The following is a 23,176-nucleotide window of genomic DNA, read 5'->3' on the forward strand; positions in this document are numbered from 1 at the left end:
TTGGAAGGGACCTTGGAGGTCTTGTAGTCCAACCCCCTGCTAAGGCAGGAAACCCTATAGCAGTGTTTCTCAACCTTGGCCACTTGAAGATGTCTGGACTTCAACTCCCAGAATTCCCCAGCCAGCATTCTGGGAGTTGAAGTCCAGACATCTTCAAGTGACCAAGGTTGAGAAACACTGCCCTATAGCATGGAATGGAATGGAATTAGAAATAGAAATAGAAATTAAAAATAGAAATTAGAAACAGAAACAGAAACAGAAACAGAAACAGAAACAGAAACAGAAATAGAATAAACAGAGCTGGAAGGGACCTTGGAGGTCTTCTAGTCCAACCCCCTGCTTAGGCAGGAAACTCTACACCACTTCAGACAGATAGTCATCCAATCTCTTCTTTAAAAACGTACAGTGTTGGGAGCTCCCAAAACTTCTGGAGAAAAGTTGTCCCACTGATTAATTGTTCTCACTGTCCGGAAATTTCTCCTTAGTTCTGAGTTGCTGCTCTCCTTGATTAGTTTCCACCCATTGCTTCTTGTCCTGTCTTCAGGGGCTTTGGAGACTAGCTTGACTCCCTCTTCTTTGGGGCAGCCCCTGCTAAAGATTGCCTAAAGAGCCAAGGTGGCACAGTGGTTAAATGCAGCACTGCAGGCTACTGCTAGATCAGCAGTTCAGCGGTTCAAATCTCACCGGCTCAGGGTTGACTCAGCCTTCCATCCTTCCGAGGTGGGTAAAATGAGGACCCGGATTGTTGGGGGCGATATGCTGACTCTCTGTAAACCGCTTAGAGAGGCCTGAAAGGCCTATGAAGCGGTATATAAGTCTACTGCTATATTGCTATTGCTATTGCCTAACCTATGTCTATCTATTTTTTTTCTGTAGGAAAATCCAATAGATCAGGAACAGCTAGTAGAATTAATCTCTGAAGGAGACCACATTAGGGAAAGCTGATCTAGAAGGAGACATGGAGGATGCCCAACCCTTCCTGCTCAGAAATCCTCAGTTCCTCCTTGAAAAATAGCTGTATGATTGCAAGTTGCTTCCCCGACTGAACTCAATGCCATTGTTACTTCTCGGCAGCAGAAAAGAGAGTTGACCTATGTTTTTTTAATCCACAGCAGCTCTTTAGAGGAGACGTCTTGGTTAGGTGACCCTCAAACGTGTATTTGAACTCCCAGAAGGATCAACCGTGGCCAGGCAGGCTGTCAGGGTCTCATAAGAAAAACCCATGCATCAGGTGGGCCACCTGCTTGAGGTGTGGTTTGGATCAAATGGTGATGGTTCTTCTTTTTTTTCTCCTTCTAATCTTTGAGACCATTTCATGGCTCGGTTTCTTGAAAAACCAGCCCTTCCATTTTCAGTCAGGGTGTTCAGAAAGGATCTTTGGGAGCTTCAGAAATAGCATTTGTGATCTGAACTTGTTTCCGGAGCTTCAGATTACCCAGCCTAGCCATAAAAGATCAAGTAAAGCTGCTTTGCACTGCTAGATAATGGAGACATCTAATCCTGCAGAAATATTATCCAGCCTAAGTATGGCGTCTCCCAAAAATCTTGAGGAAGTTCCTTCTTCTTCTTCTTCTTCTTCTTCTTCTTCTTCTTCTTCTTCTTCTTCTTCTTCTTCTTCTTCTTCTTCTTCTTCTTCTTCTTCTTCTTCCTCCTCCTCCTCCTCCTCCTCTTCTTCTTCTTTTCCACCTTCTCCTTCTCTACCTTCTCCTCCTTCTCCACCGTCTCCTCCTCCTCCTCCTCCTCCTCCTCCTTCTTCTTCTCCACCTTCTCCTTCTCCACCTTCTCCTTCTCCTTCTTCTCCTTCTTCTTCTCCACCTTCTCCTTCTCCTTCTCCACCTTCTCCTTCTTCTTCTTCTTCTCCTCCTCCTCCACCTTCTCCTTCTCCACCTTCTCCTTCTCCACCTTCTCCTTCTCCTTCTCCTCCTTCTCCTCCTCCTCCTCCTCCTCCTTCTTCTTCTTCTACTTCTTCTTCTTCTTCTCCACCTTCTCCTCCTCCTCCTCCTCCTTCTTCTTCTTCTTCTCCATCTTCTCCATCTTCTCCTTCTTCTCCTTCTTCTCCTTCTTCTTCTTCTTCTTCTCCACCTTCTCCTTCTCCACCTTCTCCTTCTTCTCCTCCTCCTCCTCCTCCTTCTCCTCTTCCTCCTTCCGTATCTGTCATCGGACATTGGCAATCATGTTGGCCATCCTATTTTTATCAACAGCCACATGAAAAAGTGCTGTTCAGTTTTGTCCAAACTGATCCTTCAGATTTTGAAGCCACGATGTTCTTCTTCTGCCTGGATCTCGTTTGCCTTCAAGCTTTCCTTGGAGGATTAAGTGACGGATGCTGTATTTTTCTGCGTGTCTCATCCCATGTCTCTTAGATCCAATTAATGGAGATATTAGGGGTTGGATTTCGGTTCTTCTAACATATCCTCTGCTCCTTTGTTAAAATCCCTCTCCTGGGTCCCATACATGTGAAAAACAGGAAGTTTTCTATCAGCCAGGCATTCTTGACCTTCATAGAAAATTTTCATAGATGTGGCTGCAATAGCCTACAGCCCAGGAAAGTTTCCACTTCCTTTTTCTTCCCTGAGTCAATTTTGCCCTTATATATCAGTATGATGTTGAGAAAGACAGCATGTCTCATTTGCAAGTGATTATATAGCAGGGCCAACATATCGAGGCCAAATGATTCAAGGCAATAATTCTGCCATGAATGTTCCAATTTGGTAGCAATGGCATTGTTTGGGGGGAAATTGTGGCAAAAGTCACAGTTTTGCAATCCAAGATGAACAGCAGTCAAAACCTCCTCATATTTTCTACAGACACAGACAAAAATGCATTCCTTTGAGCCAAGCCAGAAACAAATGCTTCAATGTTGTTGGGAATATATTGTCCTGACCAAGTCTTCCTTAAAAAGCATGAAGCAGAGTCTTGGTCTCAGCAAAACTCCTTTTATTTACACGACTGTGAATTCCTTTCATTCCCACTCAGCAAGGCTTGGCAAACAGTCTTTCAGAGGAATATTTATCAACACGCACCTTATCTCACTTGGAGTGCTGCCATAAAACCAGTTTCCAAATGCAGGGAAAGGCAAAACTTGGCACAGAGTCTCTTATAGTCACAAACAGAACTTTCCACTCTTGAAATGACCGAAGGAACAAATTGTTTCCTGCAAAAGCCCCCTCCCCATTCGCTCCTCTTTTGTTTCTTAGGGGAGGGGCCAATCACCTCCAAGGTGTGGCTTTACTTCCAAGTTGACCCTGCTTCATTAGTTGTTCTTGTCTTCTGGCAGCTCTGCGCATGCGCACACTGGGAACAGGCTCCAGCTGTTCTTCTGCCTCACTGCTGTCTAGTTCCCTCTCTGCCTCCGATGCAGAGCCCTCGTCTGAGCTTTCCTCAGCCCCCAGGAATGGCCCATGTTCATTAACCTCCTACATACAACCTCCTGAATACATGTATGTATGTATGTATGTATGTATGTATGTATGTATGTATGCATGCATGCATGTATAAGATCCTTGCAGTTAAAGTGAATAGAAGTTGCATTTGATTCTGCCAAGGATGACATTCAATCTCTACTGGTTCTAACTCAGTTATTTTGCTCTTCCATTTTTTTCCCTTTGCTGTCTTTTTCCAGTAAATCTCGTGGAAGTTGTGCCTGCCTCCATCCAGTGTCACCTCACTAGAGCCTTCTAAAAATATAGATATTTTGTTTTTTAAATCTGATCTCTGATCGGAATGAGCAAGGAGGGGAAGTCGATGTGACCTCTTAGTTATCCTGAGACTAAAACAGATATAGCCAGCAGAAGCTCTATTTATTGAGAAACAAATCCAAAAATTAAGGATGTTTCCCCCTTTAAGCTATAGTTTTGCAGCACAAGTAAAGAATGGATAAACAAGGGGGTTTCAGAACAGCAATAATGTTTGTTTTTTTCCTTGGGTGGATTTCATTTTTGTTGGCAAAAGCATGAGTGAAAAACCAGCTTCAGATAAAGGATCTTTAGGGCATCTCTGGAGAATTGTAATAGGCCTATATCTCTGTACTTATGGTATATCTTAGGGAAAAGGCTGGGAAGAGAATAACCCATAGCATTCATTAAAATTAATTTTTAAAGTGTTTACATCCAAATATTAGAGCTGCCTAATGTCCTTCATTTGGGCATAAATTAGAAATGTGTTAACAAAAAAAACCCTTCAATGAAATAAAAAGAGGAGGGGGAAAAGGATAGGCACATTGCTGTTGGTAAATTATTTAAAGGATGCTTATTTGTTTTAGCAAGCTATACCCCAGCACAGTTTGACATTGTGATAATAAATTTACAACTTACTATAAATCCGTCCTTATGTCCTGCTTAGTTCAAAACCACAAACCCACTTCAGAAATTGAAGGGAAGAACCAAATCCAAATTAGGGGGAGACATATGCCCCCATCCCCTTTTGGTTTTCTCAATAGAACTTTTTAAGTCGTGGTGGAATGCCAAAATTACAGGACAGATCGAGCAAGGGTTTAGCTCCTTCATGGAGGGGAACGAGGTCCCATCGGGTGGGATAGAAGATGGGACCCCATAAATCTGTGGTTATTGCCCACTCCAAACTGCCTCTTTGAATTTGACAGTTTGATGGTTACCATGATGTCCTGCAGGCATGAACTTCATAACTTAAGTAAGTGTTAAGTCATACTTCTTGGACGAGAAGACCTCCAAGGTCTCTTCCAACTTGGTTTCTCAGTCTCGGCTGCAACAGAGAAATTAATAATGAAGGCTTCTAAATTGTGGTTTGTTATATGGGGCAAGTTTGAAAAGGGCTACCAATCTACCACAGGAAGGGTTCAGAGACCTGTTATGTTTAGCTTGCAGAAGAGAGTTGAGAGCGGATATCATAACCATTTTGAAAGATCTGAAGGACAGTCATCTCCTACAGAACCTGTTCTCTCCAGATGGGAAGACTAGGACTAGTGGGATAAAATCCCTAAGGCTTTAGGTACAGATTAGACATTAGGAAGAGCTTCTTAATAGGAAGAGTTGACCATCATGGAGTAGCTTACAACATGGAGTGGTTTCTTCTCCTCGACTGGAGGTGTTAAAATGAAAATCAAAAATCTTCTATCAGATGGTTAGTGAATCCTGCAGTGGACAGGGAGGTGAACGATGACTTCTTAGGTCCCTTCCAAACTCTGAATCTGTGATAATCCAGATTCCTAGACTGGAGGAGATGCGTTCCAGAAGAGCAAGAGACAGCTCTGATAGTTTGTGGGAGAGAAAGAGAACGAAGACAGACCCTCCTTAATAGTTCCTAGAGTACATGCTTTATGCGGATGGTCCCTTGCTTTAGTTTGGCAAGATTCCCTCTGTAGGTGAGGACAGCCATGAAATCTGCTTGGATAGCAATCGCAATGTGTCTTTCTTGCTTTATAAAACCTCGCAGAATGTATAATTCAACATCATACAAGATGGAGAGATGAATCATCAGAATAATCTTTATAAATGCTTAAATATGTGTTTTTTTTTTCTTCCTTTCTTTGTAGTAGCCTTCCATTGCCAACAGCACACAACACTGTCCTCATACATTCCAGCGGCGGATCCGGAAGCTCCAGTGAATCTGAAAGTAGTTCGGAATCTGATTCAGACAGTGAAACCAGCTCCAGCGACAGCGAGTGCAATGAAGAATCGCGCAGCGGAACTCCGGAGGTAAAATACCACAGGGTCCATCTCCAGAATTCACGCCTCTACGTAACAGTTGGGTTTGCAGCAGGGGTGGGGTTCAAAAAATTCAGCAACAGGTTCTCTGCCCGGTTGCTGGGTGGGTGTGGCCATGGTGGGTGTGGCCTAATCGGCCTCCTGCACCATGTCAGGGGGGGGAGGAGGCATTTTCACCTTCCCCAGGCTCCGAAGTCTTTACCTTGAGCCTCCGGGAGGGTGAAAACTGCCTCTCCCGGGCTCCGGAGACCCTCTGGAGGCCGGAAATGGTCCTGTTTCTGGCCTTCCGGAACTTCCAGGAGGCCCCTTCCCCCCCCCCTCCCTGAGCCTCCACGTGGGCCCTGTACCTCGCATTCAAAATGGGCTGCATGAAGACTCCTGGGAGGGGCAGGGTGAAGTGGGAGGAGTGGGGCAGGGGGGTGGGGCAAGCCAGTGGTAGGATTTGGAGGTTCTCCAAACCAGCCATAACGTTAGGCTACAGGTTCTCCCGTACCCAGACGTTTCCCGAATAGCTGGGGTAGAACTGTTCACACCCCGACATCCACACATTTATTTGTTTAACTACATGAATGTAGGTTTAGGGGAAGCTGAGATAGCAATAGCAATAGCAGTTAGACTTATATACCGCTTCATAGGGCTTTCAGCTCTCTCTAAGCGGTTTACAGAGTCAGCATATCGCCCCCACAGTCTGGGTCCTCATTTCACCCACCTCGGAAGGATGGAAGGCTGAGTCAACCTTGAGCCGGTGAGATTTGAACCGCTGAACTGCAGATAACAGTCAGCTGAAGTGGCCTGCAGTCCTGCACTCTAACCACTGTGCCACCTCGGCTCATATACACATTCAGCTTTTGACAGCTTGCCCTCCAAATGTATGTGTGAACTGAGCCTTATTTATTTATTTGTAAAATTTACATGCCGCCCAATCCCGAAGGACTCCGGGCGGCTTACAAAAAAAAAAGAGAGGAAAAAAAGGTTTAAAATCGCAACACCACATACATTCGTTCTAATCGGGGCTGGACCTCAACAGTGAGGTCAACAGCCCCAGGCCTGCTGGAACAGCCAGGTTTTTACAGCTTTCCTGAAGGCAGCCTACCTTTAAATATAGCAAAAAAAATGACACCAACTTAAGCATAAGAATAAATAAAGATCCTCGTGTGTTAAATAATTTCCCCCTTTTTTTCCCCCACTAAACATTCCAGTTTTGTAGTAGCATTTGCAGAGTTCCTGTGTCCACATTCACATGATCTGCATACAACCTTCTCCTTGGAAAATAAAGAATGCCCAAATATTTTAATTTAAAAGATGGCACCCTAAGTTTTAAAAAGGGAGGTTTTTAAGAAGAGATTGGAAAAACCATTTGTCTGAAGTGGTGTAGGGTTTCCTGCCTCAGCAGGGGGTTGGACAAGAAGACCTCCGAGGTCCCTTCCAACTCTGTTATTCTGTTCATTGGCCTTAAGCCTTTGTGGAATGAAACAGATGCCTAGTTCTTTATTTAGGAAATGTTAGCGTTTGTTGGAAATATTGTGAGATTGCAATTGATAGCGAGCGGTGGGGGGAAAATGGGCCATAACTATAAAAATACAGTTACATATTTAGCAAATACATATTTAGCCTACATTAACAGAAGAATGGTTTTCAACGGTCTCCCAGGAAGAAATTGTTAAATTGCTTTAGTTTGTCATTTTGTCTACACACATTTTTTTTCCCTGTCTTGGCAACAGGTGTGTGGACTTCAAATCCCAGAATGCCACAGCCAACATGGCCGTTGGTGAGAATTCTGAGATCTGAAAGTCCACACACCGGGGAAACGGGTGTATCGTGGCTGATGTGGGATCAGTGTGTTCTCACTTTTTACAATGTGTCTTCCTCAGCCTGAACCCCCCTCAGCGAACAAATGGCAGCTGGACAAATGGTTAAACAAAGTCAATCCTCACAACAAGACGATCATCAGCAACCAACATGACGGTCACGGGGAGAACAGCGTTCCGTCCCAGGCCGGGGCCCAAATGGAAGGGCAAAACAAAGGGAAGGTTAACAACAGCTTGTCCCTGACCGATTCCAAAGACAGGACCCTCCGCAGCCCCGCCCGAGAGAAAGCCAAACCCCGCGTGGCCCAGAAAACCACAGCGGACATGAAAAGTTCCAAGCAGAAATCCCCCCTGCACAATGAGCCAGCCCCCCAAAGGACGACTGGGAAAAAGCAACCCAAAAAAGTCGAAAGAACTTCCAGCGCAGAAGATTACAATTGGCCCAAACCAAATATGACGAGCAGCACCCCCAAAGAGAAGGAGGCGCAAGAAAGCCCAGAACAGGCCAAACTGAGGGCCAAGATGGCCGCCGGGAAAACCGCCCCAAGGAAGGAGCCGAGAGCCACCACCGGCCCGCCTCTGGAGAAGAAAAAGTACAGGGGTCCCAGCAAAACCTTCCCCAAGTCACGGGAGTTTGTGGAAACAGATTCCTCCACCTCGGATTCTAACACCGACCACGAAGAGAGCCTGCAGGCCAGGAGTCTGCAGGGAGGGAGCGGCTCGGAGAGCGGCCTCAAAGCCAAGGACTCCAGCAGCAACATCCTTAGCGTCAGCAGCTTAATGAGCAACAACAGCAGCGCTTCGGTGGACCAGAACGGGCCGGATTTGGAGGATCCGCTCTTTTCGCCCCTTCCCATGGTTCAGAACGAACCCCTGTCCCCCTTGAAGGAATTCGAAGAACTCAAGTACCTTTGGGTGAAAATAGACCTGAGTTTCCTCTCTCGGGTCCCCGGGCAAGATCTGGACTTTGAGAACCTCTCTGGAAAGATGGAACCTCGAGAGGTCAACGTGAAGCATCGGCGACAGGCACCCGACTCTCCCTTGCCCCCGGCTGAAAAACCAGCTGCTAAAACCAAAAGGAAGCACAAAGTAAGTGTCAAGGAACCCTGACAGTAAGTTCCTTATTCTCAAGCCAGAGGTGGTATTCAGCCGGTTCGGAGCGGTTCAGGCGAACCGGTAGCAGAACTTTTGAGCAGTTCAGAGAACCGGCAAATACCACTTCTGGCTGGCCCCGCCCCTCCTCCCCTGTCATTCCCTGTCCTATATTCCCTTGTGCTTTAGCTCAGCTGATTTAGGCAGCAGAGCTAATTGCCACACCTCAGCTGAGCTAAAAAAACAGCTCAGCTCTCCAGCACTGACACCAAGGGTCGTCTCTGAGTGCTGCTCATGAAGCGCACTCTCATAGAACCGGTAGGAAAAGATTTGGAATCCCACCACTGTCTGAAACATTCCCTCTCGTGAGGATAGAGCCACTCAAAATAAGAATAAAACATCAACCAAGGGTTTGGGTTTTTTTTAGATCACCTACCTTGGCCTCCAGAAGGGGTTGGGGGTCAAACACTGGAGGTTTTTAAGAAGAGATTGGACAACCGTCTGTCTGAAATAGGTAGGGTTTCCTGGTTGAGCAGGAGGCTGGACTAGAAAACCTCCAACTTTCTTCTTCTTTGGCCATAAAACCTGGTTGGGAACTTGGTGATGCCCCAAATTTGTGGACTTATATACCACTTCACAGGGCTTTTACAGCCGCCTCTAAGTGGTTTACAGAGTCAGCCTCTGGCCCCCAACAATTTGGGTCCTCATTTTACCTACCTCGGAAAGATGGAAGGCTGAGTCAATCTTGAGCCGGTCAGGATTGAACTGATGGCTGTTGGAAGAGTTTGCAATATTGCATTCTAATCACTGGGAAGGGAGGGAGAGAGGGAGGGAGGGAGGGAGGGAGGGAGGGAGGAGGAAGGAAGGAAGGAAGGAAGGAAGGAAGGAAGGAAGGAAGGAAGGAAGGAAGGAAGGAAGGAAGGGCAATAGCAATAGCATTTAAACTTATATACCGCTTCACAGTGCTTTACAGCCTCCACTTAAGTGGTTTACAGAGCCAGCATAATTGCCCCCAACAATTTGGGTCCACCTTGGAAGGAAGAGAAGCTGAGTCAACCTTGAGCCTGGTGAGATTCGAACTGCCAAATTGCAGTCAGTCGGCAGTCAGCAGAAGTAGCCTGCAGTACTGCACTCTAACCACTGCGCCATCACAGCTCATCAAAATGCCGGGTGCAACCAGACAAATGAAAGCTCCACCCCTTCTTAATGCACCATATCCATGCATTAAAACGGGAGTGGCTTTGATCAAACCCCTCCTACTTTAATGTCCTTGATCTTGCTTTTGAAGTCCTGTAACCATGACTGTTGGTGGGATCTTAGAAAGCCAGGTAGGGCATGCAATGGAGTAAGGATAACATAAAGAAACCCAGGTTATTTATATGCATCCTTTCAACCAGAATTATTTTCAAATATTGGGGGCAGAAACCTCTAAAGCTATTTTCCCCCATCCCACTGAATAAGAATAATTTTTTAAAAGCCAAATACATTTTTGGGGCCGGCACTTATTAGAAAAGAGTTTAGGAAAAAGAGTTTTGCGAGACAGAAAAGGAAAAGAGACTCAGGTAATCAAATGCATCTCCTAGGTTTAATCTAATGCTACATCTTTGTCGGTTTTATTTTGTTTTGTTTCATTTTTACTGTTTAGTGCATTAGGACAAGTTTTCTCTCCCTTTTAAATAGGCCTCCATCCATCAAAGTCAAAAGCAGACAAGCTTTCTGGTAACATTTGCTGAGTGTTGTCTTTATTGCACATTGGGGAAAAAAGAGGGGAGGGGATTTTGTTACATAAACACCTGTGATTTATCAAAATGCCACTCACTTAAATAAGCCTCTTTATTATTATTTCTTTCTTCTTTTCTTGCTGACTTTTCCTCTTCCCCCAAACCACCACTTGCAAAGCAGAATCTTTTGGGAGTCAAGAGACAAAGCTTTTATCGCAGGTTTGATACAATTGACATCCAGGGATGTATTGTTAAAGATGGGGAGATAGGACTCCAAAGTGAAATGGACTTTTGGGACAGGAGAGGCAGCAGGGCAAGAGGGTTTTTTTGTGTGTTTCCATTTTTCTTTAAACCTGCTTGCAATTGTCCTCGTCCAAAAGGCCCATTTTTAGCCTTTCCTGGAAGGAAAAGATAATAAATGGGGACAAAAGACTGTCCTTCATCTCTCTCTTTTTTCCCCTCTTTCTTTCTTTCTTTCGTTTTCTTTTTTGTGAAAAGATGAAATGGGACATTTCAGAAGCAGCCATCCTTGACAGGTTTTACAGAATTAAACTGGGGTGCTAAAAATATTAGTTGAATCAATCTGGGCAGTTTAGAGTGCCAAGTGGCACTCATTCTAATTTCATGCATATTTGGGCAAATCCAGAGATGGAAGGCCCTGTCTGGGCAAGAAAAATCTGGGGAGGAGATGTGTGTGTGTGAGAGAGAGAGGGAGGGGGAGAGGGAGAAAGAGAGATGGGGGAGGGCAACATTGAAATTGAGATAGAAGAGTGTCAAAAAAACAGAGAGAGGAAAGGGAGAAAGGAGAGACGTGATTGAAAGCAAGCAAAGAAGAAAAAATCAGAGAAAGAGGAGATTGATTGATTGATTGATTGGGTGCTGTCAAACCAGTGTTGACTTCCATAACCATGTAGTCAGATGTCCTCCATGTTGATCTGAGTCTAACCTGGTCTTTTAGGTCTTATAATGGTGAAAGAGAGGGAGAGAGAAGGAATTAGATGCCAGCAGCAGAAAAAGGGGGCATCTCCTCACTTGCTCCTAGTCCTTCTATAAAAGGATGGTTCTTGATCCCACTCCTCTTGTGACCAGCTATACCATAGTCAACTCATTCCAGTGGGGTTGGGTTTAGTCCCAGAAAATTCCAAGCTTGCGCACCATGTTCACCATGTTCCCCCACCCCCAACCAGCCATGTTGTGAAACTCCCAAACCTTCTCAACTGTCCCATTTTATCGATCCGGTATGCCATGAAGAGACACACAGCTAGAAGGGCAATTAGAGGACTCATTGCCCATGCTTTAGTCCCAGCACAGATCTCAGACGTGGATTGCAAAAGTTTTCTCTCTGCTCAGCCAGTGGAGTAAGAGTGCGGGATGTCCTGAAGCCTTGTTGATGTTCTCCTCTTGTAAGGTCTCATGGACACCACTTGCAGAAAGAAGGGAGGGCTTGTTCCTCAAGGGATTCTCCTCACCCAGTCGGTGAGCTCATGGGTAGCTAGACCCACCAGTAGGGTGACTTCACTGGGATACCACTGTTTGGGTGTAGCGATAAGAAGCGTAACGTTTCTGGTTTCTCTCCTTCTGATCGAAGCAGTCCGAAAATGTGGACACACTTGGCGACAACAAGAAACAACGTTTAGAAGAGTCGTCGGCTTCCTGCTTACTTCCACCCTGCATTTCACCGATACCCAACCATAGGATACCCGGCATGAAAGAGTATGTGTTTTTCCCTACGTTTTCTCAGTAGAGCTAACAAAATCCGTCCAGGATTTTTCAGTTTCAGAAATTCCATGCCATTGATACACCTCAGTTTTATTTTATCCCTTTATTTTCCATATTTTGTTCATCTAAGAAATAATTATGACTCCTGGTTACTGCAGTCAACCTACAGGAAGGACGGGCTTCACCCTCCTCCTCCTCCTCCTCGGCCTTTATCTCTGTCGGGTCTTTAAACTTTTAATTTGAAGGATTTATCTCTGACTGATTTTTTTCCCCCAACCAAATGAAACCACCTCTCCCATCATATTGTCGCACAGCGGTGAAATTTATGTTGAGTAAATAATCCCACAATTAACTTAAAACTCATGGCTTTTAAAGCATTGTGAAATAAAACCAGCCCATTCCTAATCTCTCTTATACCTGTGTAATTACTTACTCCACTTAATGCAAATGAATTTATCCTAATTTGCCTTCTTAAACACACACGCACACACAAACACGTGCACACACACACAGAGACATAAAGAGAGATGTCTTTCAAGTCTGCAAATGGCACAGATAACTTAAGCATGGAATCCATTTAAGGATGATGCAAATGTAATTTTTCAAGCTATGTGTGTTTATCTTTCCCCAACTGCTTGCATCATCTTTTTTTAAAAAAAATATCTTATATTTCCTGCCTTTACCAAACCCCACAGAGTTAGCCCCCATTCTGGTGTGCCTTAATTTCAGCTTGTTTTCTAGGTCATTAATTTGATTCCTTTGAGCCCTGCAACTATCGGTATCCTCTGTTATAATATAATTGTGTTCATCAATAGTTATTTCCCCTATGCTAGGCCTACATTTCCCCTGGTCCCAGATGTTTCCATTTGCCAAGCAATTCTTCCCCCCCGATTTTCTTATTAGTTATATTTAATGGAGACTTCAGGTTGTGGTAAGAGGGACGCGGTGGCTTAATGGCTAAGACTCTGAGCTTGTCGATCAGAAAGGTCGGCAGTTCAGTGGTTCGAATCCCTAGCACCGCATAACAGAGTGAGCGCCCATTATGTGTCCCAGCTTCTGCCAACCTAGCAGTTCGAAAGCATGTAAAAATGCAAGTAGAAAAATAAGAGACCATCTTTGATGGGAAGGAAACAGCGTTCCGTGCGCCTTCGGCTTTGAGTCATGCCGGCCACATGACCACGGAGACATCTTCGGATGGCGCTGGCTCTTCGGCTTTGAAAAGGAGATGAGCACCGCCCCCTAGAATCGGGAACGACTAGCACATATGTGTGAGGGGAACCTTTACCTTTACCAAATATCATGCGGAGATTTGTTCTGAATATCCTCCAAGTTCGTATTTAACCCAATCATTTGCTACTTTTTGACTATCGTGTATCATCATATTACTCTTGTTCTAAGGGTCTCAACACTTACAGAAGGATCCGTAGGAAGTCATCTCAATGGCTTAGCACTCATGGTCAAGGTTCCTCAGGAAGACCAGTTTGGCCATTGTGGCCTAGAACCGAGTCTCAGGACTTTAGCCTACTTTTAATCCATGTTTTGCATCTTTGTGGCCGGTTGTGCTTATCCCACCATTCATACAACCTTCCCTTTGCTGGCTAGTTAATATAGTGGTCTTGAGTGCATATTCTGAAGCAGGCTTCCTCACTCAACTCCAGCAACTTTCATTGGGGGACTTCAAATCCCAGAATCCATGCTGGCTGGGGAATTCTGGGACTTGAAGTCCACACATCTGAATTTGGCTAAGGTTAAGGAAGTCAATTTTTTGTGGACTTCAGCTCCCAGAATTCCTTCCGGCGGGAGAATTCTGGGAGTTGAAGTTGACACATCTAAAAGCCTCTGAGGTTGAGGAACCTCAACTGTCCTTTTTTTCATAAACTGAAAGTCCATTTTTATGGACTTCAACTCCAAGAATCCATGCCAGGTGGGAAATTATGGAAGTCCATAAAAATTGCTGAGGTTGAGAAACACTGTTCTAAGACCTGGATTATCAGGAATGATAAGAAGATTCCAGTTGCGACAGCAATTGTTTTTTTTTTTTAAATAAATTTGCTGACGGCCACAATTAAATAATAAATGAAATGGACGCTGCTTTCATTAGAGATGGAGGAGCCTTGTTGGATACAGCCAGGCGAGGTGATCGGATTTCCCTCAATTGAGAAGCCAAGTTGCTTTCCTTTCGCTTCCTTCTCTCTGATGTTTTCCTTTGAGGTATTGTAAATCTATAAAAACTTGACACTGACTTAAATTGACTAGGAGGGAGGCATCCATTCTTGTTGACTTAATTTGCTATTGAAAATTTGAGTCGATAATCATGAAAAGTAAATGGCAGGAGAATGCAATATGAGTTGACTAAGGGAGGATTAAAATCCAAGTAATCTTCATTGACTGGACTAGGACAGTAACTAAAATAATAATATATTTTTTTAGAAAAAAATCCATGGTTGGATTAACATTTTAAAGAGTCCGCTTTCTCTGTCTGGCTTGACTTTTATTTTCTTTCTTTTTTTCCTTCCTTCTTTTTAAATCCGCATCCAAGGTTTAAAAGTGTGGGGTTATTATTATTTTTCCTGCCCTGGGGAAGGAGCTACAGGAGGTAGTCCTCAACTTACGACCACAATTTCTTTGTTGCTAAGTGAGAGAGTCGTTAAGTGAATTTCCCCCCATTTTATCACCTTCCTTGCCACAATTCTTAAGTGCGTCACTGCAGCTGCTCGGTTGGTAACACGGTCATTAAATGAATCTGGCTTCCTCCCTGACTTTGCTTGCCCAAAGGTCACAAAAGGGGATCGCGTGTCCTTGGGAAACTGCAGCCGTCATAAATACGAGTCAGTTGCCAACAATAGCAATAGCAATAGCAATAGCAGTAGACTTATATACCGCTTCATAGGCCTTTCAGGCCTCTCTAAGCGGTTTACAGAGAGTCAGCATATTGCCCCCAACAATCTGGGTCCTCATTTTACCCACCTCGGAAGGATGGAAGGCTGAGTCAACCCTGAGCCGGTGGGATTTGAACCGCTGACCTGCTGATCTAGCAGTAGCCTGCAGTGCTGCATTTAACCACTGCGCCACCTTGGATCAAATTTTGATCCCGTGACCGGGAGGATGCGACAACAGTCATAAGTGTGAAAACTGGTCCCTTCTTTTCAGTGCCGTGGTAATTTTGAACTGTCACTAAATGAACTGCTGTAATTCGAGGACTGCATGCCCATCAACTTGCCTAGTTCCATCCCGATCCTGGCCAACAGCATCCTAAGAAACAGAAGTTGGGAAGGTCCTGTTGATTTGATCTGACCCTGGATTTTCATCACGTGACCCTTGTAGGGTTGGGGGAGGAGTCATAATTGTGGGAAACGGTCGCAAGTCCCTTTCCTCAGTGCTGTTGTAAACTTGAAATGGCCACTAAGAGGAACGGTGGTGAGTTGAGGGCTGCCTGTACATGTTTGCTAAAACTCTTGGCTTCGGTTTCTTCCTTGACAGAAGCAACTCCATGAAAAAAGTGACCAAAAAGAGAGAAGAAAAACTCTTCCCACCCCCTTTGTCTCCTCTGATGGACGAGGCAGCCCCCCGGCATAACATCATGGAGAGCAGCTCTTTCAGCCAAGAGAACTCCCTGCCTGGCTCCTTGCAGGCCAACCTCTGCTCCAAACACAGGAAGAATGAGAACAAATCCTCCTCCGTCAACTCCAAGGGCCTCAGTGTAAGTGTTGAAGTGACTTTCCCCACTTCCTTACAGTTCCCATCCTGACAACTGAACCATTGATGCGGGAGGGTGGACAACACTTTGAAGTTAAGGGAATCCTAGATTCCCAAAGGCACTGAGGAAATCTACAATATTTGGTGGTGTGGGAAGATGTGGTGGCCCAACAGCAGCTAGGGGAGCTGGCAGCAGAGTCGGACAGTGAGGAGGTTGGGGAGGAACCTGGGCCAGTCCTGGACTCTGGGGAAGGCTCTGATGAGGAGGGCTCTGTGTCGGAGGCAGATGGGGGGCCAGAGCCATCTGACAGTTATCAGCTGCCTTCAGAGTCAAACATCAGTGGGGCAGGTGAACAGCTGGAGCCTGTTCCCAGTGTGCGCATGCGCAGAGTTGCCAGACGAAGGGAACAGCTAAAAAACAGGAGTCGACTTGGGAGTAAGGCCACAGGTGGACGGTGAATGGCCCCTCCTTTAGGGAATAAAAGAGGAGCGAAAGGGGAGTGGAGTTTGCAGGAGACAGGTAGCTCATTCCTGCATCCTTGCCAAGTATTGCAGCATCTGAAACATATCAGCCTGGCCACTCTCCAAGCCTGATAAAGGTTGGTAATTGTGAACTATCTCAAAAGACCTTGGGAGAGGAAAGACTTCGCTGGCAAGGAATTCACTGTCAATTAAATAAAAGGGGTTTATCGGGACGGGGACTTCGTGCTGCTGGGGAAACCTCGGTCAGAACAAAAGATTTGTCTGCTGTCCAAAACAAGTGGGTTAATCAATTAGTCCCCTAGATCAGAGGGGATTCAGAGCCCTTAAATTAGTCAAAGGCTTTCACAACCAATACTATGATAAAGGGGGGAGGACCAAGACCCTTACCCCTTTAGCCACCCATCGTCCTCCTTGAAATTTTCCACACCAACTTCTGCTGACCTCGGTCATGCAAAATTCAAGGGAAGCTGCCCAGCCCTGATCTTTAATCTGTGCTTCAACTCCTCTGATTGTAAAAGCGCGGGGGGGACTCAAGACTTATCTTTTCCAGGGAAAAGCCGCCTTGCTCTAATCGTTGTGAATTTTCCGCCTTGCTGTTTGCCTCCCAACATTTTCATTTTAATAAGCCGGCGGTGCTACAAGGTGCCCATGCTGACATTACACCTTGGCAGAAGTGGGTGTTAATGATGCTGGGCATGGGAGCAGTGTGGCGCCGATTGCACTTAATTAATTTGCTGAGCCTGTCTTAGCGACATGCAGCCGAAGGACAACAAAGAGCCGGGATTTTAATTTCGAGGCACGCACGCTCGCATGACGGGACGTGCAAAGGTATCCTTGGCGCAAAAGCCGAGGCGGCTAATTAAAATTGCTTTCCGCAGGAAGAGGATGCTCCCAGCAGGCCTCCCATTCCTTTGCTGGAATCCAGCCACCTCGACAACGATCTCTGGTTGACAAGTCCCATCTTCACCAACGGGAATCCTGAACTGAGAAGAGCCAAGATAACGTTTGATGATATGTTAGTTACTTATTTGTTATGACTGTATTCGTATTTTTGGGTTGGCTTTTGGAGCAAGTTTCCGCATTGCTTTCAGCTACTTTAGCCTCAGGATCTTCTGTTGTACACGGCCTGGGTTTGCATTGGGTTGAGTTGCGTTGAGTTTTGGGGGGGTGGGGGCTTGAATAAGTTGCGACTCCTACAGCCACATGGACGGAACTCTGTGGTTCTCGGTTCCACCACAAAACCGTGTTCGACTAAAGGGCGCTCGACAAAACCGCATAGCTGACATCATCACAGGGCGACAACAGCGCGGAGACAGAAGCACGCTGTAAACGCTAAACCTAAACTTAACCCCTAAACCTAAACTTAACCCCCCTAAACCTAATCCTAAACCTAACCCTAAACCTAACCCTTAACCTAACCCTTAACCTAACCCTTAAGCTAACCCTAAACCTAATCCTAACCCTTAACCTAACCCTAAACCTAACCCTAACCCTTAACGTAATCCTAAACCTAACCCTTAACCTAACCCTAAACCTAACCCTTACCTTAACTTGAATCGGCTTGCTTTCAAAGCGCTATTTAAAGCGCCCTTCTTTCTCCGCGCTCGCTGTTGTCGCCCTGTTGATGACGTCAGCGACACAGTTTAATCGGGCGCGCTTTAGTCGAGTGCGGTTTTGTCGTGCCACGGTGGTTCTCTGGGCAACGTTTTCAGAAATCGTTTGCGCTTACCTTCTTCCTAGAATAGAGAGAGAGAGACCAACCCAAAGTCACCCAGTTAGAATTTGTCCTTAAGCAGGACACACAGCAGGGGTGAAATGCTACTGGTTCGGGCTGGTTCATCCAAACCAGTAGTAAAAATGCTACCGGTTCGCCCAAACGAACCAGTAGCATTGGATTTCCTGCTTTCTAGCTGATATAAATCACGTGGCGCAGCTGATTTCCGCCCTCACTGTTCGCTTACCTTACCTTTTTAACACTCGGCCCATACGTGGGAGGTACTGCGCATATGCGGAGGTGGTGCCTGTGAGCAAAGCAAGCATGCGCCACTCTCACATTGCTACCGAACTGGTAGCAAAGGAAAGTGGATTTCACCCCTGACACACAGTTGGGTTTTCCCAGTTCTGGCCCAGTTTTGAATGAAATTCGGACCAGACCCAAAAAAATCCACCTGGTCATTTAAAGTTTAGCCTTCTAACTGATCCAGGTCCTATAATTGTCTAATCTGATGTTACACAGACAGCAGGGGGAGGAACTTTGTGCCAATCCTAGAGATTGGACAAATGAAGAAACACGCATTTGTAGGGCAGAGGTGGGATTCACTTACCTTCCCTACCAGTTCGCAAATGTCAGCACACCCGCCTTCTGCGCATGGACAGTGCTCACGCATGATGTCGTAGTGGGTGGGGAGAGCCTCCTGCAGCCGCCGCTACTGGTTCGCCTGAACCGGAGAGAACCGGCTGGATCCCACCTCTGTCGTAGGGGAAGAAAACTTACTGCAGATGTATTTAGAAGCTGGAAATCTTGATACGTTTAGCCGAAGTCGTTTGGAGTCAGTCTCTTCCAAGATGTTCTTTTGACTTCCCAGTCTGGTCTATGACTCCCAGATTCCCAACTGGTCTCCCGCCCAAATATTTTCCAAAGTCTACCCTTCTTAGCTTCTGGAACGAGTCCCAAGAGTGAAGAAAGCAAAGTGCTACGTAGATTTACGTGACTGTTATTACTTTTTTAGAACATGGGCAGGATTGAGGCAAGCCTTGTAAGCATGAAGTCTAAATCAGGCCAAAGAAAGAGTTGAAATCCCATCAGCTGCTTCTTCTGACTCCTGCTATTGTGTCTTCCTAGGCTTCACAATGCGGATTACTATATGCAAGAAGCCAAAAAGCTCAAGCATAAGGCAGATGCTCTGGTAAGTCTCCCTTTCACACTACCGGGATGGGTGGCTGATTCAGCAGAGAATTCAGATGCCGGAGAGGATTGCAACACATTTGTGAGCCTTATTAACGGTGCATTAAATTAGGCTGATTATTAGTATGCAGCACTGTTCATTAACAGGTATGCCCGCCGTGGGGACAGTAATGCAGGGAATTCTCTGGACCACCTGGCATCCAGTTTTGGTTGACACGATGTGAAAAAGTTGTTAGACTCCGGAAAGAGTGCAGAGAAGAGCAATAAAGAGGATTAGGGGGCTGGAGGCTAAAACATTTCAAGAACGGTTGCAGGAACTGGGTATGTCTAGTCTGATGAAAAGAAGGACTAGGGGAGACATGATAGCAGTCTTCCAATATCTCAGGGGTTGCCACAAAGAAGAGGGAGTCAAGCTATTTTCCAAAGCAACTGAGGGTAGAACAAGAAGCAATGGAGGGAAACTAATCAAGGAGAAAAGCAATCTAGAACTAAGGAAAAATATCCCGACAGTTAAAACAATTAATCAGTGGAACAACTTGCCTATGGAAGTTGTGAATGCTCCAACAAGGGAGGTTTTTAAGACAAGATCGAACAACCATTTGCCTGACATGGTAGAGGGTTTCCTGCCTGAGCAGGGGGTTGGACTAGAAGACCTCCAAGGTCCCTTCCAACTCTGCTATTCTGTTGCCATCAGAAAGCTCAAAGCTGCACATAGCAGGAAACCAACCACATCTTCATTGTTGAACGAGGCAGCCTTGAGTAAGCGTCAAGAGATACTGGGTGGCCCAGTAGGGTAGCAATAGCAATAGCAACAGCAGTTAGACTTATATACCGCTTCATAGGGCTTTCAGCCCTCTCTAAGCGGTTTACAGAGTCAGCATATCGCCCCCCACAGTCTGGGTCCTCATTTCACCCACCTCGGAAGGATGGAAGGCTGAGTCAACCTTGAGCAGGTGAGATTTGAACCGCCGAACTGCAGATAACAGTCAGCTGAAGTGGCCTGCAGTACAGCACTCTAACCACTGCGCCACCTCGGCTCTAGAGGTGGCTTTGGGTAGCCAAAGCCTACGCAAGCCACCCAACAGAAGCGGTGCAAAACAGATATCAGTGACTAAAATCACATCTCGCGTTAAGCTCTGATTGGTTTCTACCATAATTTCTGGCAGAAGTTGAATAGTTTCTGGCCTAACATGTTAAAACTGTAAAAAAGAAAAAAAAAACAGTTAATAAGGTGTCTCCCTTATTATTCACATGTATTTGCTTCCTCGTACTAAAAATTCTAATTTGGTCGACATTGTTTTGGAGATCTGGGGGGGCATCTTAAGTTTTTGGGGCATCTTCTGCCTGTTTCAGGATGTTCTCCACACCAAGCAAAGCTGCAGCGGCTGCCCTTGGTATATGAATTCAGGTAGTCCTCGACTTACAACAGTTCATCTAATGGCCGTTCAAAATGACAATGGCACCGAAGAAAGTGACTTACGACCATTTTTCACACTTACGACCATTGCCGCATGCCCATGTCACGGGATCCAAATCCATGTGCTTGGCAACTGACTCGGGTTTATGGTCCTTGCAAGGCCCCAGAGTCACAGGCTTCCCCAGTCCTTCTGGCAAGCAAAGTCATTGGGGAAGCCAGAATCATTTAACAACTATCATACTAACTTAACCGCTACCATGATTCACTTAACAACCGTGGCCAAGAAAGTGGATCAAAAGTCGTTGAACAAACGTCCTGCTTAGCCACAGAAACGTGGGGCTCCCTTGAGGTCGTAAGTCGAGGCCTATCTGTATCCCGATTGGGAAGGAAGGGGCACCCAGAGAGCTACAAAACAGCAATGCGCACAAGGGTTCAGATTTCTAGTGGAACATGGCGCTCTTCACCAATCTTGGAAGCCAACCGGAGCTTCCTTTCAAATCCCTTTTATTTTTCAGCTGGAAAAATTTGGCAAAGCAGTGAATTATGCCGACGCGGCGATCTCCTTCATCGAATGCGGGAATGCTATGGAGCGCGATCCATTGGAGGCGAAATCTCCGTACACCATGTACTCGGAGACGGTGGAACTTATCAGGTGAATGCCTTTTCTGTGACTCTACGTACAATTAGAAGGATGATTAGGAGACTGGAGGCTAAAACATTTGAAGGAACTGGGCATAGCTAGTCTAGTGAAGGGAAGGACCAGGGGAGACAGGATAGCAGTATTACTCTATAAAACCTTAGTACGATCACAGCTAGAATCCTGCATCCAGTTTTGGGCACCACACTATAAAAAAGATGTTGAGACTCTTTAAAAATGTGCAGAGAAGAGCAACCAGGATGATGAGGGAAATGGAGGCTAAAAGATACGATGATTGTTTGCACGAACTGGGCATGGCTGGTCTAGTGAAGAGAAGGACCAGGGGAGATAAGATAGCAGACTTCCAATATTTGAGGGGCTACCACAGAGAGGAAGGGGGTCCAGCTATTCTCCAAAGCACCCGAAGGCTGGACAAGGAATAATGGATGGAAACCGACCAAGGAGAGATTCAACCTAGAAACAGGGAGAAATTTTCTGACAGTGAGAGCAATCAACCCATGGAACAGACGTTGCCTTTGGAAGTTGTGGGAGCTTCATGACTGGAAGCTTTCAAGAAGAGGCTGGAAGGCCATCGGTCAGAAGTGGTGTAGGGTCTCCTGCTTGGGAGAGGTGGGGTTGGACTAGATGACCTCCAAGGTCCCCTCCAACTCTGTTCATCTGCATCGGTATCTTTTTGGGTCAATGTCTATGGAGGCTCTGAGGCATCCAGGTCCAAGGGATAATTGATGGAAACTGATCAAGGAGAGATTAAGCCTAGAATTAAGGAGGAACTTTCCGACAGTGAGAACAATCAACCCATGGAACAGGAGTTGTCCTCAGAAGTGGTGGGGGCTTCATCACTTGAGACTTTCAAGAAGGGATTGGACTGCCATTTGTCAGAAATGTTGTAGGGTCTCCTGCTTGAGCGGGGGGGGGTGGTGGTGGACTAGATGACCTCCAAGGTCCCTTCCAATTCTGTTAATCTGCTAAATCTGTTAAAGTTGCTTCGTGTGTTTTTAAGGATCATTCTGCCCTTGTTAATGGTTAATCCAAGGCCTCGTCAACTCAGAAGATATCATAATTAGTCCTTTCTTCCATTTTACAAACGCCATGGAAAATTTATAATTGACGGACCCTGTTCTTATAAATTAGCCCTGTTAGGGGATAATAAGGGTGTAGTATTATTTGCAGTATTGGTATAATTAAAATTGAAATGCAGTGGATGGCACTTAAAGCATCATAATTTCAGTCTTGGGCTGACACATTTATCTCGGAAAGAGTTAGTTTGATCGTTCCAAATATTAAAGGGAGACCGTTGAGGTCTCGGTTATAAATCCTGCCTTTTTAGAGTTTATCAATTAGCCGTAAAATAATTGTCCCAGAATGAATTTTGGCAGATAAGGGCTTCAGCTTACAAACATTTGTTTAGATATGACCAGAAAGAAAGAGAGAAGAGCAGAAATGCCTTCGGTTTATAGTCAATAAGAGTGTTTTTATTGTTGTGGTCCACCAGTGGCCAGCAAAGCTGGCAGCAGACTCAGACAGTGAGGAGGTTGGGGAGGGACACGGGCCAGTCCTGGAGTCTGGGGAAGGCTCTGAGGAGGGCTCTGTGTCGGAGGCAGAGAGGGGGCCAGGGCCTTATGCCAGTTATCAGCTGCCTTCAGAGTCAGACATCAGTGGGGCAGAAGAACAGCTGGAGCCTGTTCCCAGTGTGCGCATGCGCAGAGTTGCCAGGAGAAGGGAACAGCTAAAGAACAGGGGTCGACTTGGGAGTAAGGCCACAGGTGGACGATGAATGGCCCTTCCCAGAGGAAATAAAGAATTTGCAGGAGACAATTAATTTGCTTCATTGGTTTGTGACTCTCCGAGAGTCTTTGCCAAGTTTTGCAGATCTCGGCCTGGCAGCTCTCCAAGCCAGATAAGGTCTGTGACTGCAAATCCTCCCTTGAAAGACTTTGCTGGAGGTGAATGGGCAGAATTCCCAGCCAATTAATAAAAGGGGTTTTTGTTGGGACCA

General features: G+C 45.7%; 1 protein-coding gene across 1 annotated transcript in view; it reads left to right on the forward strand.

The window, feature by feature from the left end:
* AFF2 (AF4/FMR2 family member 2) overlaps positions 1 to 23,176 on the forward strand; it is a 190,048-nt gene that overhangs the window by 154,379 nt on the left and 12,493 nt on the right. The window contains exons 9-15 of the mRNA XM_032228561.1: positions 5,510 to 5,672; positions 7,553 to 8,578; positions 11,891 to 12,015; positions 15,502 to 15,721; positions 17,079 to 17,215; positions 19,043 to 19,106; positions 21,038 to 21,174. Coding sequence (XP_032084452.1) covers positions 5,510 to 5,672; positions 7,553 to 8,578; positions 11,891 to 12,015; positions 15,502 to 15,721; positions 17,079 to 17,215; positions 19,043 to 19,106; positions 21,038 to 21,174 — 1,872 coding nt within the window. The remainder of the gene's footprint in view (positions 1 to 5,509; positions 5,673 to 7,552; positions 8,579 to 11,890; positions 12,016 to 15,501; positions 15,722 to 17,078; positions 17,216 to 19,042; positions 19,107 to 21,037; positions 21,175 to 23,176) is intronic.

The sequence above is a fragment of the Thamnophis elegans genome, chromosome 12 (genome assembly GCF_009769535.1).
Source record: "Thamnophis elegans isolate rThaEle1 chromosome 12, rThaEle1.pri, whole genome shotgun sequence".
Taxonomy (NCBI): Eukaryota; Metazoa; Chordata; class Lepidosauria; order Squamata; family Colubridae; genus Thamnophis; species Thamnophis elegans.